The sequence below is a fragment of the Anticarsia gemmatalis genome, chromosome Z (assembly GCF_050436995.1).
Source record: "Anticarsia gemmatalis isolate Benzon Research Colony breed Stoneville strain chromosome Z, ilAntGemm2 primary, whole genome shotgun sequence".
NCBI classification, from domain to species: Eukaryota; Metazoa; Arthropoda; class Insecta; order Lepidoptera; family Erebidae; genus Anticarsia; species Anticarsia gemmatalis.
In genome coordinates this window covers 14634142-14657692 of record NC_134776.1, presented here as the reverse complement: position 1 = coordinate 14657692, position 23551 = coordinate 14634142, and the positions used below count along the sequence as shown (strand labels likewise).

Genomic DNA, 23551 nt, shown 5'->3' with positions numbered 1-23551 from the left:
AAGATTTTATATAAACATTCTGTTGAACACGATCAAGTTGATATAAACCGGCTTAAAACTTAAATACAGGTAGTAACCAATTACCTTTATTACGTGTGTTTCCGCAGGATTGCCAACTTATTTACATAAGTATTGGGTAACATTACCTCAGAACTACGCGGTAAGTTAAGTTAGAAAGCAAAGCGTCGATTGGATAATAACAATATGTGATCGGTTCGCAGCTGTTCTGGTTGAGCGCGGCGAACACATGGTGCGCGGTGTACCGCAACGAGGCGATCAAGCTGCGCATCACGACCGGCTTCCACGCTCCCGGCCGCTTCCGCGTCATCGGCCCCATGTCCAACATGGAGGAGTTCGCGGCCGACTTCAAGTGCCCGGTCGGCTCGCCCATGAACCCCGTCAACAAGTGCAAAGTTTGGTAGTGCGAACTACTTTTTTGCCTATTTCCGGAACGCTAAGACGATGTACTCGTCGGTGCACGGTCGTCGCACCGACTAGTCTACCACCCCTTCCTGACGAAGCTACCCTACAACTACCCGCACCGTACACGTTTATGCCCCTCAGTATTAATGTAACACTTTTGTACTTAGTGACGTTGTAATGGCGTATTAGAAGTGTTTATCGCAATTTATCTAATCGATTTGGTTCACGATAGTGTAGCTCGGCGGGAGCAGTCGACGCACCTGCGGTTCGTGCAACATTGTGGGTGTTATGTTGAATGTTTAGATGTCACCTGATATTTCGATGTTGTTAACTTGTAAATAGAATAGCTGAATTAAGTTTATAGATAATTTTATACTTTTCAATCACACGCTATACTCAAATATTTTGGTGAGATTTTAGACTGAGCACGAGAAAATTAGTTTTTTGACGGGTAAAATATGTATTAGTTCTATATAATATATACACGTTATAAGTCGGAATAGACACATTTTTTGATCTTCACATAAAGTCTGCAATTAAACTTAAGGGTTGAATTGTTACAATTAGTCTTTCATATTTATTCAAAGCCGCAGTCACAGGGCACCTCCCCGAAACCACCCAATTTATATTATTAATAAGTATTTAGAATTGTTTGATTGTATTATTATATTAAGAGTAGGAACTGTCACTGCGGCTACTAGTGTATTAAATGTACTAATACTGTATCGAATCTCACTTGACGTGACTATGAAACGAACAGTGATAATTTAATTTAAGTACCTAGTTAGTAACATTTTTGGATACAATCGTATTGTTGTAAATCATTGAAAACACCAATATAAGATCATTTTTATCAATGGCTGCTTTTCATTTAAGTGTATTCATGAGTAGATGGTTGATGTACTAACATATTATTGTGATACTAGAGTACAAGGTATGCTCATCCTATAATCGACATAATTCACTATTGTCACACGACTACCTTGTTATTACTGCGTTGCAATTGATTACAGTAGTTATAGTTATATCGTAACTCTTCAATCACAGAAACATCTAATGAAAGTTAAAAGTATCAGAATTCAATTGAATTGTTTCCTGGCTAAATAACGGAAGATTGTTAAAGAATGTTAATGTAATTACGCAACATCATGCAATAAAATAGAAACTGTTATTGGCATGAGTATGTTTTTGTAAAATGTTGAGATATATCATGAGTAGTAAGTACCTAATATATTACGCCACGGATACATTGTTGGAAGAAATGTCACGCGAGATTGCACCTACGACATGTCAAAAGAAGCCGCGCGACATAATCTGTAGCTCGATTCTCTACTACAACCGACCTGTCATCGAGAAATTTTGTATGAAAATCTGATCAGCGCCTCTGACGGGCGTCGTACGGACTATTTTGGCAGTGCATTCTTAATGTCAAAAATTCGATACTCGACCGACTCGTACCAAATGTAAACATTCGCGCTACTGATCACGTAATTCGTCATAGTAAATTATGTCTGCGAGCAAAAGTAAGCGTGTCCGTAGTCCGACAACGTCGCACCGCCTTACTCGATACTGCTTGCGATACTTGTCGCGAGGCATTTGCCCTCTAATGTATCCCTGGCTTTAGACCTTAAACTGGGTGACAGACAGCTATGCGGCGGCGACACTTGTAATTTCAATTCCTACAGATTTGTAGACACAAAGTCCTGATTAGGTTCTGATTGTTCATCGTGCTGCAATTGCCGCCGCCCTAATTTAGCTGACATCCAATTTAAAGTCTTATGGCTACAACACACGAGCCGGCGGCAATGCGCCCGGCATAAGCCGCACAACGCTGTGGATACACAGCATTACCGCTTGAACGCAAGAAACAAATGACGCCGGCAAGCCATGTTCCTGCCGGCTCAGTGTGTACAAGCCCTTAGGATGAACACATGTGGTGTTCCTTGCAAAGGCGGTCATAACAATTAGCTCTCAAATGGTAAAAAAATTAAACTATGCTTTGAGTCAAATTACGAGGACTGACTCGTGGCCCCCAAGTGACCTCTAAATGGCACGACCATGAGGGAACATACTGTATAGTACTGTATACTACAATGATAAAGGTCGTTTTATGTAGCTACTTATGGTGTGTATGTGTCTATAATATAAAGGCATACTACCGGCCAGTTTTACCGCTTCTGCATACATAGTCGTTAGTAATAGGTAAGTTCATATATACATTTATTGTTATAGTTTATCTTCAGGATAGTCAAATAAGTGGTAAAACGGGCAGTACAATTCTAATATTTGTCTACTTGAAAATAAACAAAGGATTTGTTTATGACGATCGTTTATTTGTCCAGAAAATAATTCATACAATAAACTACACATGCATTGATTGTTGACACGTAAAACTAAATGACATAAATATGAATCTTTAAAGTGGAATACTGAGCCCAGTCGATGGTCTGATGGTCAAAGCATCGAAGGGTCGGACACATTTCCTAATTCTATTGATTAAGCAATATAATATTTGACAACATTCCAAGTAAATATTTATTAACTATTATTTCAACAGTTGTGCGATCATTGTCGCCAGCTACCTATTAATAACATGAATCTTATTATAGCTAGGAAAATAAATGGTTGTAGACAATAAACTTAGTATAAATAGCTGCATCGTGTACATAGAGGTATTTCGTTTTGGAAGATTTCATGAAAAGGAACATCAGACATGAAGGAAACTTGTATAGTCCGAGGTGACTACACACCACGAGAAATAACCAAAAGACAAATTAATAAAAAAATAGTGATAGTTGCATCGAGGTAAGATTGAGGAAAACGAACAGAAAATACTGTAGTTGCATCAAGATATGATACAGGAAAACGAACAAAAAATAATGTAGAGTTTCTACTGACACCGATTTTACACCATAATACAACAATCGATTAATTTTATAATATTTTTTTGTTTAAACTGGGAATATACCGTAAATGCATCCTTCATCTACTAAAACGTGGTTAATGAAATCATGCAAATATAAATCTTGAAACATTGTCACAGTATAAAATAATAAGGGCCCATTCACAGCGTCCGCGTGCTCTTTCCTAATGTGAACCTAACTACCGTCTCATATACGTATAATTAAACAGCACCCGAAAGCTACTCTGTTCCCGACATTGCGCAACACTACTGTGAATACATCCTTACTAAAGCCCACCATCTAACGGCTCACTCCTCATCACACACCAGTGGAACCACCCGGATCCTTACTTCCGCCTAGCCGTAATATATACTATATCAAATTATTATTTAATACTACTGAATCGCAAAATGTCAATAAATAAAGAGTACGCATAATATTTGAGATCACGAAATAAATGTGCTTAAGACTTCAAAAACTTATACTTTACATAGCCTGTGGAGGATTAATCTGATGACGCATTAAATTAGTTTTAAGTGACTAGTAAAGGCGGTGCAGTGTGTTCTGATCTCAAAGTGACAAGTGCGTCCTGATCCACACACCACGAGGGCTCGATTTGGCCAAAATCTAATAATATCAATATTCTTTACTTAATATTTTTTTACCGCGTAATACCGCGCCTTATTTACAATAAAGCCTAACTGCACAATACGCAGTTCGTTACGTTACTTCGATAACAATGGAATTCATGATCAATGGGAAGGTCTTTAAATATAGTCGAGACATCCAGTGTCTCGGTTCACCACAACCAACTTTATAAATTGATTTATTGTCACAACTTCCAAATAACACTGAGGACCTTGTCCTCAGGATTTTTCAAGTATCTAATATAAGCAAATTATAAAATTTTGTTCGTTTACAAATTTCTCAAAGGCACGGTCGCCGAGTGAGACGTTCATACCGACAGTCATATCGTGTAGATGAAAGGTTTCTATCCTACAGTGACGGCGGCTACACACCACATACAAGCACCAGAGTCAATCCCGCTCCTATTTGATCTCGAGTCAGGATTTCTCTTTCAATCATATAACACTCAGTCAGCACTCTAATATTAAACTTTTACTCGATCAATGTATAAAAATCAATACAAACGAGACAATACTGGACTTGGAGATCAAAACACACTGCACCATGACCTGCGTAACTTACAGTTTTGTTACTATCATTGTATACTATACATAATTGCTAATATAATATTAATACTTAAAGACAACCAACCTGTGTCACTATTCGATAGAGAAATAGTATCGATACACAGTTTCAGCACCGCGGAATATATACCTGTCTTGATACTTTATGTTTTATCTATAATAAATACATTCGCGGTGCTCCGAAAGATAAAATTTTAAATTTTAAGTTTATTCATCAAGACTTGGTGGGTGATCTTCGTCGGCGAAACTCACGTGTTGTTTCAAGTAAATCAGGAATGCTAGAAGACGGTCGTTCTCGGCCTCGGAGCCCCTGTAAAAGAAATACAATGTATTAATATATACTATCGAATGTAAGTGAAATAAAAAAAGATCGTTAATTGTGAATACATACTCGACATCGATCTCAATAGCCAGCACGGTGTGGTGCGGCTTACCCTCCTCATCAAACCATCTGAAATAAAAAGGATATTGTAATGATAACAATCAAACAACAAACTCTGTATTCCGTTTAATAATTTTACGAGATTTGACGTAATGTACGAGTATGTAACATATGATTTTATAATATCATTACGTTTGCGTTATTAGGCTGACTTTGTGTGGAAAATATCACGAGTAAATAATACATAATCGGGCAATTTCATAAAATTTATAAGAATGTTTTTCAATCATATTTCGTACTTGAAAACGCGTAATTATATGTATGGATACGTACATGTCAGCAAGTGTGGGCGATGTGCAGGGCGCTCCGGTGAGCGAGCGAGGACGGCGTGCGGTGCCGCGCTCGCCGCCCGCCACCTGCGCCGAGCCCAGCGTCGAGCGCACCACGTGCCAGAACGCGCGCTGAGCCGCACCCACGCCGTCTATGCGCTCTATACGCACCCACCCTGAACAAAAACAATTCAATTTATCATATAATGTCATCAAATATGAAATTAAACACAATATTTTGATATTATCATTTGAAGTAAATATTAGTCGTTTAAACTTTACTCACCCGCTAGAGGTGGTACGGCATCAGGCTGACAATTAGTGCAGTAGCAGCGCACTTGGCCCCACGACACCGCCTGCCTCAGCTCCGGGTACGGCTGCACTAAAAAATGCCAATACTTAAGCACCAAGTGCAAGTGCTCGCAGCCTTCCCCTGAAGCCTCCCACTCTGACTCCAGGCTCTGTCCTTCGAAGCCCTCCTGATCCAAGCATAGAATACGGTTTAAGTAATGCAAATTTTCAACTGACAGAGAATCTGACCAAAAGTCATCTCGCCGAGTAGATTCATCGATCGAGGACGACTGCTCTTCAGTCAAATCGGGCAAGTTGCCGGGCTCCATAGTCAAGCCGTCCATCAGCTCATTATCTAGGTTATCGACGTCATTAGCCTCAGGGTAGCGGTCATTGTGACGGATGTTGGTGTCACAAAACTGCTCGTGCACAGCGCCGTCGCAGTCGTCACCGACCCGCGAGCCCACGCTGAACGTGTGACGCATTCCTTTCGGCTCGTTGTCATCAGACACCTGACAGAAGCTGTGAGTGGAATGGCTCTTCTGAATGCATCGATTAACCATTTCGTTATTATCGGCTGGCAAGTTGTTATCGGACAATATAAGACTATGGTGCAGTGAAGTGCGGCTTGGATATACTTTGCGGCACTTGATATCTTTATTTTTGCCCTCATTTGCACTGGTGCCGCTAGTTTCTGGCACTGCTATTGGTACTGGTATTGGATCAGGCTGGGTGCTAGGGCCGGCTTCGATGATAATTGGAGGTAGATGCTCCTCGATGAGATTATCCTGGCTATAAGCCTTTGGTTTTTTCTTGGGGCGATTGAGTTCGAGCACGGGGTGAGGGTCCTCGACGCTCGGTCCGGGGACGGTGTCGACGTCGAAGTGCTCTTGTTCAGCGAGCTCGTCTTCACAAAGATTTTCGGTGATTATCGGTAGATCAAGTGAAGCTCCGCTGGTAACGACGTGGGGGTGCAATAATACTGATACCTAAAATTATAGCATAGGTCGTTAGTGACAAAGATAAAACGCTATCATTTAATATGGGTAATAATACTCCAGGGAAATGACGTACTTGAGCGATCCTGCCGTAAAGATCAATGGTAGGGAAGATATGGCTGTATCGTCGCGGCACGACGGCAATGGCGCCGACGATCTTGCCATCTATTTCCAGCACTAGTTCACTATTGAAGCGAAAGTGAATAGTGAGGACTGATTGCTCCTGCAGCTCGTCCAGAGCCAAACCCAAATTGGAGATCGTCTGCAAAATACAAAGTGACTTAATAACTAGACATAAAACAAAGTAAAAACATTTTATTTATGCAGGTGATGTAAACGAAACGCTCCCGAAAAACCATAGCATAACGGCCCATATCATAGTCACCATTTTTTATATACAAAACTATACGATATTTTTGTAGTTCTACAACTTAAAAGAAGTAATTTAAAGAACGTAATTCGAGAAGACTTTTTATTTGAGAGCGTTTTATTAACTCAAACCCTCTTATTCATAAACACACTATAAACCTATTTTAGTCAAAAAGCTACTATAATATGTTTTCTCTGTTTCATTTCGCTAAGAAGTGAAAGAAACAAAACACTTTATAAGTCTTTCATAACTGCATATATTATAATGAATAAGAGGGTACATAAAGTAGAAATTACTCACAAAAACTCCATTATCGTTGAGTAGATCGCTGGTTAGTATCCAGCAGGGCGGGTCGAGATGTATGCCGCTCATCGGCAGCTCTACGGGCAGCACGCCGACGGCGCCGATGCCGGCCGTGCCGCACCAATCGTAGTCCAGTTTGTCCACACGGAACTGTAACAAACAAATATCCATATTGAATAAATTGGAATTTTTATTTTCTTTTTACTTTTTGCAATAAATTCAATAGCAATGGAACCTTAATTCTATTTGTGACAATCAGGAAAATATTTCAGCATACGTTTTTGAAGATATCCTAATAAAATGTTAGTCAACAAAAAAATTGTTCAAATCCGCGCAGAGGTGATATTTTATTTTTTTGTTGTTACGTAATTATAATAATATATATATACTGATGGCGTTTTTAGTCTTTACCTACTTCTATGGGAAAAAGGCGTGCCTTTATGTATGTAATATATAATCCCATTGTTATGGTAAAGAAAAATAGGCGAGGTTGTACCTAACTTTTATACTATTCAAATGTAATGTTAGCTATTTGAAAACATGTTTTCTTTTTCACAAATAAAGAGATTAAAAGGTCGGTTTGAATACTGAAAAATCTACATAATGTTGACATTGTACAATGTCAACATTATGTAGATTTTTCAGTCTTAGATTTCAGATAGACTATTGTGATAAAAATGTGAAAAACTCTATGATGTGAATAACAATGTATGCTGTACATAGTCTATTGTAAGTGAATAACAAACGTACATTCGCATAAACCTGATAATATGATATTTAAATTGCTTGTTTGCATAATATGGCTTTGGCGCATCAACGTGACAGCACAGCGTTTTATTTTGATTAAATTTAATGTCCACAATTTTGGCACATAGGATTTTTAAAATAAATTATAGTGAAAGTTAAATTAATTCTTTCAAAATCAATTTATAAGGTTTATTATATACCAACCTCCCGGTTTTAAGTCGATTAAACATAATTTTGAAATGGATAGAGATCATTATGAAACTATTATTACATTTCGGTATTTTACGCCAGCTCACAATCAATATAACTATTGCTATAAACAAGACTATCGCGTTGCAATCTTAGACCGCCAGCAAGTATAAAAGCACAGCACAGATAAAAACAAATTAGTACAATAAAGTACCGTTTATGTATATTTCTTTCTTTTAAAGAAACCAACGATATAAGTTAACGCCAGCCGATAAATAACTAAGTTTTGATTAATAAACGCTGAGCATATAAATATCACCTACCCGAAAGTTATGTCCTCGGCGAACTGGTTGACTCAGGACTGCTAATCCTTCTTTATAACCTCTGTAGCGTACAGCGACCGTATCTAAAACAATTACAAGAAAATAATACAATACTCAAGTCAAAATTAGTCAGAACAATAAGCCAATAAGTTGGGGTAATCCTTACCTGAACTGCACAGACGTATATTATCGCCGTGTATGTAGTAGAAAGTATACGGAAGGTTATTACGACGGCGACGAATTTCAACGGCAGACTCGCCGCCTTCTACCTTTTCTGTGGCACTGCCCTCGCCGTTCTTTGCGGCGTCAGTCCCTCGAGTGGGTTCCTCGCCTGGCTCCATTGGAGGCTCTGCGCTAGGCGGTGCACTAGGAGGTGCGCTGGGAGGAGCGCTTGGTGGTGCGCTAGGTGGAGCGGTGGGAGGCGCGCTAGGGTCTGCGCTCGGCACCGGACTAGATGTAGGACTGGGAGAAGAACTCGGTACACTCCGGTCCCCAGGTTCAGCACTAGGAGCAGCGCTCGGCTCAGCACTGGGTGCAGCACTCGGCCCGTCACTCGGGTCCACACTCGACTCCGCACTCGGCTCGATCGAGCGTTCTGGAGCTAAGCCGTCGATACTCCCGTCGACCGACTCACCACTAATAGCGTACAAATTAGCCAAGTTAGCCAAGTTTGCTTCAAATAAACCGTCTATGTTCTCATGGTACACGTTGTTCGGCTGGAGGCCCTTCGTGTAACCACCATTTGGAACTGAAACAAGTTAATGGAATAGACTTAAGTTTAGATATACATCTGTGATGACGAAAGATTTTCAAAGCTAATTTACATATGACATTGATGACTAAATGGTTGCAGCATAACTATTTTAAACTGTTTTTGTAGGCTTACTTCTTATTTAGGTACATTAAATACCTAAGTAAGAAATTGCGAATGATAATTCAATTTAAACTAAGTATTTTAACAATTAGTCAACCGTGGATTACAATGATTCAACAATTCATTAATCAATTAATTGCAAATTTTATGGAATCTAAAGCTCTAAAATTGTCACCAAAACATAAAATAGTATAGTAGTATTCGTATAATTTTAGATTAATTTTGCAAGAAAAGATAAGTAAATATACTAACTCGTCTGTTGCAAGAAGCCCGCTGAAGCGGCTGTGTTGCCTTGATTCACAGCTTGTATTTTAGTCACGTTGCCGTACATCTCCATGACTACGTACACTTTCTGAAATAATAAATTTAACCAATTTAGGTATAAGTAAACTTTCTCCGAGCCTACAGCGCCTAAAAATTAGGACGTTTTTCAAAATGTTGACATATCTTTCGTAGTTTGGTTGTAGAATAACAAAGACAAAGTGGCATTAAATGTGTTAGTAACTACAGCTTTTGTTGTAAAACAAGCCTCCACTTTATTAGTAAATTTTGTTTAAGATTGTCAATGTCCACTTTTTATATACAAAAAATTAAGCAAATCTTGGTGCGGTCATTCCATAGATGGGTGCCCGATTTGTAGTATTTGAACTGGGCGTCTCCGTGCTTCGGAGGGCACGTAAAATGTCGGTACCGGTTGTTGTTTATTAAGACAACATTCGTTAAGATACGTCAAAGGCACTTTGACACTAGGTTAACCACTAACTATCCGATAAGAAGAAGAATTTAAGGCTGTAGAGCAATCTTAGTAGAAAAATTATGTTCACTTACATCTGGTACGTTCTCGAAAGCAACTTCCAATTGTTCCGAGTTGTAGTAGACGAGTACTCGTGAATCTGTTGTCTTTTTCAAACCAACGCGGTCTCCAGGCCGAAGCCACTCTAACGACGGTACGAATGATAGTATCTCTTGTTCACGAGTACCGGGTTGCGAATATTTCATGAACCTCCCTAAAATATAATAACAATCGTAAATATTTTACCGAACGATAAAGAGCGGTAACACAACGGCCGTTTTTTGTTTTCGATACACCATTGCAACACAAGACTACATAGAAAAATTCTGTCTACTGTACTACTACTGTAGTAATGCTAAAAAATACGCGACGTAAAAATGGCCGTTGTGAAAACGTCATACTTCAAGCAAGAAAATACAAGCATTGGACATCGAAAGAAATATCAATTGTTCCCTACGTTAGACTTTGTTTACGACGAAATTAATGAATAAAAGTATATTTGTTACCATCAATATATGCTGTGAAGTGTGGAAGACACGATACTGAGGGCGGCAGACTTCGATTAACATGAGCGTTTAATATATTGATGTCTGTAATGCCCATACGAAATGTACCAGCATAGCCTGATTTACACTCCGTTATTTTCACCTGAAAACGTTGTATTTCCATAAACCTTATAGTTAGAGAACTTGATTTGTTAAACAAAAACAATCATTACACTTGTTTTATTATTATTATACTGTAGTTACACTACAGTTTTATTATTATTTTTCGTGGAATTAACACACACTGACACGTTGTCATTCGCGTAAATGAAAACTATGAGTTATGCAATATTTACCAATTTTAATAACATAATAACGCAAGATTTCGTTATTCATACATTTTAAAGCTAGATTCGTTCAACAACAATAAACGGATACGTTTAATTGTTAATACCAATAGGTAGGTAGGATAAAATGATTTGTCCTGGTTGACTGATTTACTGACAGAAAATCATTGCAGTCTAAACTATAGAAGTTAGAATCATGAAATTTTGACAAGCGTTGCCTTTTGCGGTGTAGGTATCTTCTAAGAAAGTGTTTTTTGGTAATCTTCATCTAATGGGGTAAACTAGGGGATAGAAGTTCGTCATTTTATGAGCTAGAAACATGAAACTTCAAATTTTAGATTTTCGCTTGAAATATATAAACACGTATTTCAGATTCCGAAAAGCAGTTGAACGTTAATAACCTATAAAACCGAACAATACATCTAGTCTGGACGCTTGCTAAAAAGTGTAAATAATAAGACACACATTTTACTTTTAAATTCTTTATTTATATTGTATAAAAGTAGAGTACATACCTCAAATATCTCTCCAATCGCGAGGTGAGCTGAGCTGAATACAAGACTGGCCATAGGATCAGTCGTCAGTCGTTTAGCGACCGAGTACTCATGCATCAGGCAGATGTTGTCGCCACAGTATTCAGAAAAACTCCTACAATATACAAATATACGATAAAAACTGAAGACTGATAAACATAACTAACCCATAGCCGAAACTACTGAGCGTAGAAAGGTGAAATTTGTTATGAAGATCCCTTAAGAAGTGTATAGGAGCACTATATATTTTGGAATAACCTCGAAGCAGGTTAAATACCACACCGGCTGAGCCGCTCGGGAGGCTAGTCTACGATAAAAACTGACTGCCTTTGTTACTTGGCTCATATTTTTAGATAGTAGCCCAGTATCATTTGGGATTAATTCATGGGACTTACATTGCGAATGGCAAAGTGTGGATAATACACCTCTGACTATTCTTTCAGGTATGATAGGCATGATGTTAAGTATGTATGTGTAAAAACATGTAATTACCAATATGGTGGAGGTGGCGATGACAGAGCCCTTGAGTTACTCAACATTGAGTTATCAGAATTTGTGCAACCATTGTAATTGAAAGCTCTCTCCTCGTTTTGCAGGATTGTTACCTAAAACAAAAGTATATGATAAGTTTTCCTTCACACATCATAAAATTTGTCATAATATGGCGAAATTATTTATTAAAATTTGAAAAAAAGGCGAAAGTAAACATCGTCCGAATTAGTTATGAAAATCGTATAAGCTTGGATATGTAGTGTTTTGTCACTTTCAATTCATTTTGAAACTGTGTACCTAATCAGAGCTTACACTTGTATTAAGACTGTACTAGTAGATATATTTAGTAAGAACAAACATTACCTGTGTACATTGTCCGTACAAGTCCACAACGGCGTAAATGTTGAGATGGGGCACATACCAAGCCTTGCCCATGTCCATTCCATCCAGATAATAGTGCAGACTACGGTCCGCGTGCCACATCATACCTATTGAACACACATTTATAGTCACAAAGGGAATAACTAAAAACATAAGCATAAATACAATAATATATCCTATGCCAATTTTTTATGATCATATTATTTTACGATATAGTAAAAAAAATTGCAGTTAGTTTTTTCTTTCTCGGCACTCAAAACCTGAACTGTTTTACTAATAAACGTAGCGTAAGCTCTGACTAGTTGTATTTTGTCATATACAATTTCAAAATTGTTTGAAAGGGACGAGTGTACATGACGTTTATTAGTAAGACAAGAAGAATATTTACAGTAACTTCCCTACTAAAGTGAATAATAAAATAATTTGAAGTATTTGACGTCGTCGCCCGCAATTTTTGGCTGATTAAGTTAAAGTTCTGTTATCTTTACTTACCAACTCGGCTGCCAACAGTAAGCGTGTCTAAATCCAAAGGGTATCCGCTCCTCACGCACTCCCCATCTTTCATCATAGCAGCCCCACTTAGTATATAAGTGTCCCAATTCAGATCCGTAGCGGTGCCTGCTATAGCACCCACGCCCCCACTGGCTTCTAAATCATCTGGTCGTATGGCAGTCACCCCTGGTATTAAAATAAACAATTATTTCCCATACTGATTTGAAAAACTAACAAGTTTCGTATAAGATAAAACATGCAACATGAAATGATGTGAGTACCTAGATACAACATTTATTCTGTGATTCTAAAGAATTTTAAGTTTATTTAGCATTTATTTTATTGATATTTATATGATATTTAGTTTATATTTCATTTAAGATACTTAGGGTATTAAACAGGTAGATATTTTCTATAACGGTTTCATTTAAGTGTCTGCAATAACTTGAACTCGATAGTGTACGAGCTTTTAAAGTTTTACGTTTGACGACTGCAACGGGAAGGACGGCACAAGACTAACAACTTCACAAAAGGTCTGGACGACAAAAGTGCACTGATTATTGTAAAGTTTTATACAAGGGACCTTCTCTTCTACTTTATACTCGTGAACATATTACAAAATTAACCATTATAGTAATTAGAACGTTTAATTTTTATTTTCTTTCCTTAACGTTGGACAGGTACTCCTAAAAATGAATGAAATATGAATGATATCATGATTAGTAAAGTATTTCAAATAAATACCGATCTCGAGGCTGCCGATCCAGCAGTCGACCATTTTGTCAATTCTGAGTTCAAACATGTCGCATTCTCGCAGTGGTCGAGAGCTGAAGAGTACTGCGTCGTTGAATTCTGAGTAAACAGTGGCGCGCCAAGCGGTCAGTCTGTTGCGACTCAGACGTGCGTTGCGACCGTGCACGCGATGAAAACACATCTCACTAAAAAAACAACAACTCATTTATCAACCCACAACATAACTTGTTTTAACTTTATTATTTATCAAATAAACAACGGAAAACACTTAAAAAAAGAAAGTTTATTTCGTAAAAACAGCACAGAGACACACAAGAAAGATACATAGTAACTACAACACGATATAAAATGGTTGAAGATGTGTCTCACGGCTGTACCAAAAAGGTACCTATACCAGCTAATGTCAAGCACAATAATTGCTTGACGCTGGTTTTCAGCGGGGCCCTTTAAAAAAAAGAAGAAAGACATGGGCTTATTTTACGAACAAATGTAGGGGTTACTTACGGAAATATCGTGGCATTTGATTCAGTAGAGAGTGGCGATTCCGGCGAATACAGAGGCGGTGGTGTATATGTATCCACGATAGTTGCTTGTGCGGCTCGTCCGTATAAATCTGTTCAAATTACGATTAATTACATAACGACAAAACAAGACTCAATTCAAAAGCTAGCAATTATATTAAAATATTGTCTCATTTTGAAAGTCCAAAAGTATAAAAAGCTTGTGTGAAAATGGATTATGTACCAATGATTCCGAACACATGTTCAGGCACATTGAATGCCGCTGGCCCCTGATCCGCGCCATTCACAAAAAAATGCAGAATGCCGAGATCTTTGCGCATCACTCCCACGGTGTCTCCTTCCTACGAAACAATAGCATACAACACATAAATATAACATAAAAAACAAGATTTATATGTATATTTGCACCAGCAGTACTTAATAAGTGAGCACATTTAGAAGTACATATATAATGGAGTGGAGCTTACCACAAGTCGATTTAAGTTTCTCACATATTGCGGGATGACGATGGTACCATCCCGAATAACGTCTTCTCCGGTAACGGCCCAGGTACCGGATCTGTTTACAAACAGAAAAGAATGAATAAGTTTGATTAATACAAGATTAAAAAAAAACTATAAGTAAATAAATTATTCTCATTTCATTAATAGGCACTTTAAGCAGATTAAATACACAAGTGGAGGACATTTTTGGACATGTCTTTAACAAGAATTTGGTGCGTATAGACAAGTATAAATTAAAGAAGTAGATCATCAGTATACTTACTTTGCATTGCTCATTTTGAATGGAAATTGTATATCATTAGAAGAATGCTGCGTGACCCCAATTTCAATGCTTCCAGCCCACTTCGGAATAACGAGATCGAGTCGCACTTGGAACAATTCGTTGGTCTTTAGAGTGCGGTTGGTCATTACGATCCCGTTGTTGAAGTATTTGAAAGCACTGGAAAATTAAAAGAATTTCCCTTCCGGTGATAGTGAAATACAAACTTTATCACAGTTTGACCTCTGAAATAAAGTAAGTACTCACTTAGGCCTATGAGCAGTCTTACCATCATTAATAATAATAACATTCGAATCACGCAGCGTATGAAATAAAAGGCTATCTTCATCTATTCTTGGTATACATCTCCCTGGAAATATTCACAAATTAATTTGGAATTCAGAAAACAAGTAAGTTATTTATAACTAATTACATCACCTGTTAATTCAACCTTAAATGGAAGAAAATTGATTAGAACACAGCAATAATACAATAGCATGAATTTAAATTAATTGATTGTGTAAATAATGAAATCTTACTAGTTGCTGGTACTTCGGGTGAGGCTACCAGCAGTGGTGGATTGTTGATGTTGCTGTCAATGTCCTCGCAAGGATCTACTATTGACACCTGCAAACACAGCCACATTACCACAAAATAATATAACAAGCCACTTTAAAGAACAGCAATAATATTTATAAAGCCTTTTGTCCTGAAGAAGAAACTTGAACAAAATATAACACAAGTGTCATATTTTTTTCTTTTGCGTAAATGTCAGTTGTTTTTTCAATGACGTACTTTGACAGTCATGCCGTAGAGGTCGACGACCCCCCAGACCTGCTGATCCACCTTATCTGTAGCCACACCCTGGTCGACCCCGTTGATGAAGTAGTGTAACTTGCCGTTACTTTTCCTCATCATGCCGACCGTATCACCCTCCTAAAAATACAGCTAGGTTGTAATACCATTTTTTTTGTTAACATAATAAAAGGCATTCATATCTAAGAAGGGATAAATAAAGTCCGCAGAATTGATCAAATATTTACTTGTTTAGGAGAAAAAATTACATAATCATTATCATTAGCAGTATATTTATACACAATAGTAAGCGTAAACTTGCAGCGTTTATACCAATCAACCCTGTTCATTGCCATTTATCTCCAAGTTCTCCCTAAACCCTAACATTCTGTGAGGACACATCACATACTATGAATAATAATAGGTAAATGTCAAAATAAATTGCACCTAACTTGAATTCTTAATACTTATTCTAGAATTGAAAACAGTCAACAATGATTCATGAAGACTTACTCTGAGCTCGTCTAGATTGAAGTTGCCGTACTCCATGCAAGTGCCGTGCCCGTTGAGGAGCACTTTGCATCCAGACATCATGATAGTGCCAGAGTCCATGTTGGTCATGGTTGAGGGGAATCGAATGTTGGCTGGATTGTGTGTTGTCACACCCACCTGTTTTACAACATTCAGAGATTCGAGTTGATTTTTTAAAAGCATTATTAACTTGTGTTCATGAAATGACACGAAAGCTAATTTGTAATGCTTGAAAGCTGAATAAATTGTAATCCAATATTTGCAAAATAAGAAACCGAAATTAGAAAAGTATATTATGTTGTGCTGCTCCTCTAAATTCTTATGTTGTAACGAATACATTTTTCATTGAGTAGAACTTCATAAACTACCAGAAACCCTGCTGTAGACAAAATAAAACTAAGCTATAACACTAGTGTCAGTATTACCTCTATACTGCCGCTCCATTTGTCGACAAGTCTGTCGATTCGTATCTCGAAGAGCTCGTTGTCGTAAAGCGGACGATGGGTCATCACCACCCCGTTGTTATAATCGTCTAACGGACGAGCCCTTTCGGCTGATCTGCACCCAAAATTACGCACATTGTAAAATGCTTGTGTGCCCTAATCTTAATCTCAGTCAAGTATCGCATCGCCAATCAACTAAAATGTTTGACTAGTTCAACGCGACGTACCTAATCATTATTTTTTTATAGAAAATTCCGGCTTAAAAGCAAAATGTCACTTTTAATAGAACCACGACACAAAGATGACCATGTTTATATGATCAATTTACAAAGTTACGCATTTTTGGGATATCTCAAAACTTCTAATCAAATCTGAATTAAATTTAACATAGTAAACACCACCTTTTTATGAACTCATTTAAAAATGCAAAGAGCCTTCACGTCTCCACGCTAAAAGAACGCAAATATACAAGGCTAGACGTTTCTATATTTGATAGCATTTGTCGTATCACGTCGCGTTCGATGCACTTATAGGACAATGCCCTAGACACAAAGACATTCAGGTTTTCAATCTACTCACTTGTTATTAGCAGACAGCTTCACCAAGATTCCACATCTCGGATGGAATCGCAGACGGTCTTGTACAACTGTGAGGAAAACATATGTTTTAGTCAACTATTCCTATGTAAACACCTTGTCATACTTAAAATGGCCAAAAATGTATTACCTAGTGCGCAAGCTCCCTCTGAAGTCATTGGAATGTAAACGTTTCTGGTATCTTTTGGATAAGGCTCAGGTGGAAGCCCAGCTACTTCCATCTCGCTTGATGTTAGAGTATCATCATTATTTGGATCTTCTTCGATCTACAATGTACAATATCATCATTAAGAATGTCCATGACCCAAAATAAATGCAAATATAATCTGAATAGCAACAGCTCGTTTCCACCAATTAATAATAAACGCTGATCAGCTTATCTGATTGTTAGTTACAGCTGTTGTGTTAGAATTAAGTGTATTTTGCTACGTGCCAAAATCCTGCCAATAAGCCAACTTGGCCTGTTTTAAATGAAATGAAACTGGCTACAAGCATTGTAATTTCAGTAATTTGCATTAATTTTGTATAATGCATTCTCAATTACTAGCAGGCAATGGTATAACAACTAGTATTAGTTAACAAATAACCTGATCCAAACTGGTTTCCATGATTGGTCGCATTTCAGTTGAACGCATAATAGAAACCTGGACACATTGTCCGTACAAATCTATCACTGCAAATAATCTCGGAGGCATATCCCTCGCTGCGATACCGAGACATCGACTGTTCACATAGAACATAAGCTCTCCCTGTTAAAAAGACAAAATTATATTGAATACAGCAATTTCTTTGAATATAATCTTCAAATTACACTATAAGTGCACTTCAGTCATACCTTGCTGGTTCTCATCACACCGACGCAGTCGCCTTCCCGCAGGGTATCCAGCTCTGGTCCGTAAGAGTTGACCAGAGTGACCCCATCTTTCACAATCGAGCTCCCTGACATAATCTGTAAGGTTTATATGCTTAAGAATTTTACCCCCCAAAAACTTAATGCAAGAAATAAAGATTACTAAAAAAGAAAAGAAAAGAAAGAAAAGGCCACTCCTAGATTATAAATTGTAATTAATGCACAATATGTCATTTTGCTGACTAATTTTAGTATTGTTTAATATTTTTGACAGTTAAGATACTAAATGATGATTAATTCCTTTGTGCATAGAAATGTGCAATACAATAATGTATCTAAGGGTGGCCTAACATGTGACTGACACTTTATGAAGATAGTTGAATGCAGAGAGTTGTGAAATAAGAACTGGGTGATTGCACTATGGTATTCACTAAAACACTAAGGTTCTTGAACTGTGGTAATTGCACTGTCACTTTCACTATCACACTAAGGTTCTTAAACTGGATAGTGTGGTCAAATTAACAGATAGCAGATAGAGCCAATTTTAGTCTGATTTAGATACTAACTTGGCTAATTTTGAATGCAATAGCCCTACAACGTAAAAATAACAAAATTTTAAGCCCAATAGCAATTACTAAGTTTTTAGTTTTAATTTCACAAATTTTAAGTTACTGGCTTGCTTCTTCGCTTGTGATGAAGCAGGATGGCTATGCCATAATACATTACGAGCACATTATCTCCTACTTTTTAGTTAATCAAAACCACCAATCACTCATTTATAATCACTATTATTATTTGCTTTTCCTTCTTCTCTGCCTATTCTTATGACAAAAAGCTGTGATTTCATGAATGTATGTACCATTTACAATGTTAGTCCCATGTAATATTGCTCCTTATCACTTAAAATCTTATTTTTTCAATTGCATTGGCATAACGAGTAGTATTTAAAAATAGATTTGATATCCCAAAGGTTTAGTGACCATAGTAAGTAGTAGTCTTCCTGATCTTGTAGTGTTGGAGGTATCCCATAGAATAAACTGTTTTTGACCGAACTTTACAGACTTGCCTAGTTTGGGGACCACGGAAACTTTATGATGCACTTATTACTACAGCAATACTCAAATTGATCATTCTAATTAGAAGATACAATTTAAGTAGCTAGGTAGGTAATGTCTTTCTTTTCTTTGAGTTTTTTTTTCATTTCCATTCACATAAACACTTTGCTGCCACTAGGAACTCCCTATTAATGTCACACTTAGCACACTTTGTCCAAACTGCACTTCAGTAGATTGTGATGAATTACAATCATCAGCATCTTTAAGCACTAAGTCCAAACTGACCAGTCAAAGTATTTATAATCTTGTCACAATTACATACTGTTTACATACTTGTTACATACTGCTTGAAATACACTCCCAGTGAAACAAATGGCATTGTATAGACATTGCACTTGTGTTTATTGATAACAGGAGACAAAATTTATGTTTCTTTTGTTTCTGCCTCCCCCCTATAGAGGAGAAAGCTATGATTTTTGTATGTATGTTTGTATGGTGTTTGATTTAGTGTGGTGTAGATTACTGCAAAGCTTTTCTAAGTCTCTGCTTTTCCAAAGCTTTTTCAATACTGAGTTATTTGCAATGCAATATAATGCCAGATAAATGGGTGTGGTTAGTATAAATGTTCATTTAATTTTTTTGAAAAAATGAAAGGCATATTCCAATTGGCTGATCTGTTGTTACTAAAATTCATAGTAGAACTGAATATTATAAGTTATGCTCACCCATCTCCCGCCCTACTTTGATTTCACATTTCAATGTTTACAATGCTGAAAGTTATATCCAACACTTGCAGCGTTCACACTTTTAACCATGAGTCTTATTACATTATTAAAAGTAGTGGTTACCAATAAGTCAACTCGTAGACCTATTACGATATCTAAAGATTGATACACATAACAAGTTTTGTTCGGAAACTATTTCAGCATTCAACATATACATCATGATGCCAAAACACTAATAAACATTGTATCTACTTAGGGCCTTAGCTTAAACAGAATTGTACAATACACTAACCCATGCTGTATTCCGAAGCTTAGTAGCTGTCGCGGGAAGCTCCACAAATTCAGGATCTAAGGTTGTAACACCAATCTCCAGACTGCCATTCCAAACGTTGACCTATACATAATTTTTTTTTCTTTATAGCACATACAGGTAATATTGCTTTATTTAATATTTTCTTTGTTCTCTTATTATAGTATTTTGTTCTATTTATAACTAATTACTTAAATTATTAATCTTAATTGCTTTATTATTTACATAGGTATATATTAATAATTATAAAATATGAAATATTTGACTGTACAGAGTTCAATAAACCCTACAAAATGTATTGATTTTTGCCATGTCTTTGTCTCACCTTCCTATCTATGCACACCTCAAATATAACATCATCCTTCAAAGGCTCGCAGCTTAGGATTAAGCCGTGGTTGAATTCTACGAAATTTCTTACAGCTGTAGAGTTTTCATTCAACAATGTGACCCGGTCGCCGCACCTTCTATGAAACCTCATTGTTTGCAAATGTCTCTACTATAACTACACGCACAGCATAAAATAAAATTTACAATCCTTTTAAACATCATTTCATGTTTTAAAATCCTGCTCTTTCGTGCCTACATATTATTCACATTATTAACACGAATATTACGAAAAATTTAGCACCCATTAGGCGTTTAATTAGTTTGATGACTGTTCGTTCACACATATACACTCAGCCGCACTACATATTGAAATTATATTTTTAAAACGAAAAATACTTTGCATCTCACTCATTATTACAGTTAGGTGGAAAACATAATCAGCAGTACGGGAAAAGTAACAATACAAATATCATTGATTTTCGCTTGCTCGGCATGGTACGATTTTTTAAAACCCAATCTGAACACCAGTGTTTTGGGATAAGGTAAGATATTTGTTAAATATATTTTCATAACTAAAATTATGTCTTCAAAAACAGCCTCCACATATTTTTATTAAAAATCTTTTTATTTAAAATTAGACATTGCATTAACAAAAACTACGACTGATAATTTTTGGTTACCCCTTAGTTCATTTCAGAACGAACTTAAGTACGACAGTTGTGACAGTTTAAAAGTGACAGCTGACTGCAGCTGATAGATTGCAAATTTTACCCAAGAGATTCATAGATGGCTCTGACTGTACATTACTGGAACTTTGTTAGCAATTGAAAGTTTTCGACGGCGCGGCAACGTGAACTGAATTCATCGAACTTAGGCCACTTTGCAGACTTGGCTGTAGCTACACACGATATCTGGCGAATATCTAAAAAAATTATTCAGGCCTAAATAAATATTATGTCAAATACTCATCACAGGAAAAAAATAATATAATACCTACCTATATAATTTATTATCTAGTAAGAATGCCATTTCTTTGTCAGTAGATGAGTAGAATTAAATCTATAAGAACTCAAGTCTTGCTTGAACATAATTTTAACTAAGTACGAGATAGTCCTAGGACCTGAGTCGAACCCCGTATGCTTTTGAAATTTTGAATCGTTTAGTTAGTAAAGTGGTTGTCCCCATATGATGGCTTGATGGAAGGTTATACATAGATATTAAAACAAAGTAGGTACATGGCATCTACTGTTATGGATTCCTATACAATACTTAGGTATTTTTGAGGTGATTTCAAAATTATTTGTCCCACCCTGTAGATGATAATTGTGTACGAACAAACCTGCCGTTTGAACGCTTAATTTGAAGCGTAAACAACACATTTTATGCGAATTTTCCTTTAATAAGTAGGTAAATAGCCGTGATAACCGAGTGGTATAAGTTCACACCTCCCACGCACGTGGTCGCAGGTTCGAACGCGAGGCACCACACCAATGACTTTTCGAAGTTATGTGTGTATTAGAAATAATTATCACATGCTCCAACGGTGAAGGAAAACATCGTGAGGAAACCTTGCATGCCTAAAATTTGTTTAAAACATTTATTGAGGGCAGGCAAAGTCCCCAACCCGCACTTGGCCAGCGTGGTGGATTCAAGGCCTAACCCCTCCCTCATTACGGGAGGAGACCCTTGCCCAGCAATGGGACATTAATGGGTTAAATTTATTTATTAAGTAGGTAAATAAAAAAGAGTTGTAGCAAATCGTATTTAACTTTCCGCACATCATCAGGAAAAGACTCAAAATAATTTCTTGCATAAAGATTTTTACAACGAAAAAAACGAGCCCCTAATAATCGTTTTACCTCTCCAAAGCTCTAATTGCAGTAACTTCGGTAAAACCTGATATTTAGCTTAATCCGGTTAGTCTAGATGTCGGCCTTCACCTAGTTGGGAACAAGGCTAGGAAAAGGTGGACGATTTACTAAATCTTTTGGTTTATCGATAAATAACCTGAGACGACGTGGTTTGAAAACAAAGAGGACCTCATATATTAACTTACTAGTCGATTAGTTTAAGACAAAACTCGTGCAATTATGTGTTTAAAAAAATCTTCACTAGTGTATTTTCCTTTATGAATCTTATTCAACTAATACAATAAAAATAGTCTTGGTATCTACATCCGAATTAGTTAGCTTTTCAGCAGTTCCCGCCATGGAAAACAGAATATGGTTCCCACCTTTCCCTTTGCACGCATGTAGTGCTCTGGTAGGTATAGTTTCAAAGTTACCGTAATGTTCTGCATAATGTTACAAAACAAATGACTTCTGCCTTTCTGCATCTTTTTTTATCTGTTACAGGCATTATAATCTAAAAACAAAAATGTGTCGACGGAAAAGTGCAAACATAACAGTTTAAAGTAAAGACTGAGAGACGTTTCATGAGTCATATACAGGATACGTAAGTCCGGTTAAAATTTTCTTGAGAATAACCTAGCGGTCAAGTAAGACGTAAAGAGAGAATTCAAAATAAGTATATTATACCCTTCTAATCCTTCTTCGTACAAATATCATAAATGCGAAAATTTGTGACGACGGATGTATGTATGTTTGTTACTCTTGATACTTTTTGGTACACTTTGATACTCTTTTTCACGGGAAATCTTTTCACGCGGACAAAGTCGCTTTTACCCTCATATCTTAAATCTGTACGTAAAATCATCCATACTTACCAAACGTTGCTTTTTTTAGTAGCTGTGCTACCAAACTACACTATTATTATTTTCATAACTATCATATTAGGTCGGGAAAAAGTCTTTTCGCATTATAGTTTGTATGAACTTGTAATAAAATATTTTCTCTACACAAAAAAGCTCGATATTTTGGTACCTCACGAGCTCACTGAAAGAAACCTAATGAACCGTGTACTCATTTGTGATTCTTGAAGCCAAAGAGATTTTATTACAAGTTCATACATACTATAATGCGAAAAGACTTTCCCCGACCTAATATGAACAAAAAAAG

At 36.9% G+C, this 23551-nt stretch overlaps 2 protein-coding genes across 4 annotated transcripts in view; one reads left to right on the top strand and one right to left on the bottom strand.

The window, feature by feature from the left end:
• Nep2 (M13 family metallopeptidase neprilysin 2) overlaps positions 1-1280 on the top strand; it is a 34707-nt gene extending 33427 nt beyond the window's left edge. For all 3 annotated transcript variants that reach the window (XM_076134604.1, XM_076134603.1, XM_076134602.1), the window contains exon 17: positions 222-1280. In XM_076134604.1, coding sequence (XP_075990719.1) covers positions 222-422 — 201 coding nt within the window. In that variant the 3' untranslated portion in view covers positions 423-1280. The remainder of the gene's footprint in view (positions 1-221) is intronic.
• Positions 1281-2735: 1455 nt separating this feature from the next.
• On the bottom strand, positions 2736-21009 carry Neurl4 (neuralized E3 ubiquitin protein ligase 4). The gene is made up of 31 exons (XM_076134601.1): positions 20533-21009; positions 20190-20291; positions 18103-18216; positions 17855-18016; positions 17398-17533; positions 17251-17317; positions 16654-16786; positions 16211-16366; positions 15698-15838; positions 15442-15529; positions 15170-15272; positions 14906-15082; positions 14608-14698; positions 14364-14481; positions 14124-14232; positions 13611-13804; positions 12867-13052; positions 12357-12481; positions 11994-12106; positions 11484-11616; positions 10643-10784; positions 10172-10350; positions 9596-9695; positions 8636-9217; positions 8470-8552; positions 7208-7360; positions 6614-6799; positions 5535-6528; positions 5253-5424; positions 4929-4988; positions 2736-4847 (listed from the first exon to the last, which is right to left on the bottom strand). The coding sequence occupies exons 1-31, from the start codon at positions 20683-20685 to the stop codon at positions 4745-4747; spliced, it is 5355 nt and encodes a 1784-aa protein (XP_075990716.1). The 5' UTR covers positions 20686-21009; the 3' UTR covers positions 2736-4744.
• Positions 21010-23551: the final 2542 nt, after the last annotated feature.

Excerpts from the sequence above, each read along its gene's own strand:
- Neurl4 (XM_076134601.1), bottom strand. The coding sequence starts at position 20,685 with ATGAGGTTTCATAGAAGGTGCGGCGACCGGGTCACATTGTTGAATGAA. Across the intron at positions 9,696-10,171 it reads CTTTCGAGAACGTACCAGAT|AAAGTGTACGTAGTCATGGA; the intron begins GTAAGTGAACAT and ends TTATTATTTCAG. Across the intron at positions 4,848-4,928 it reads GCTATTGAGATCGATGTCGA|GGGCTCCGAGGCCGAGAACG; the intron begins GTATGTATTCAC and ends TTTCTTTTACAG.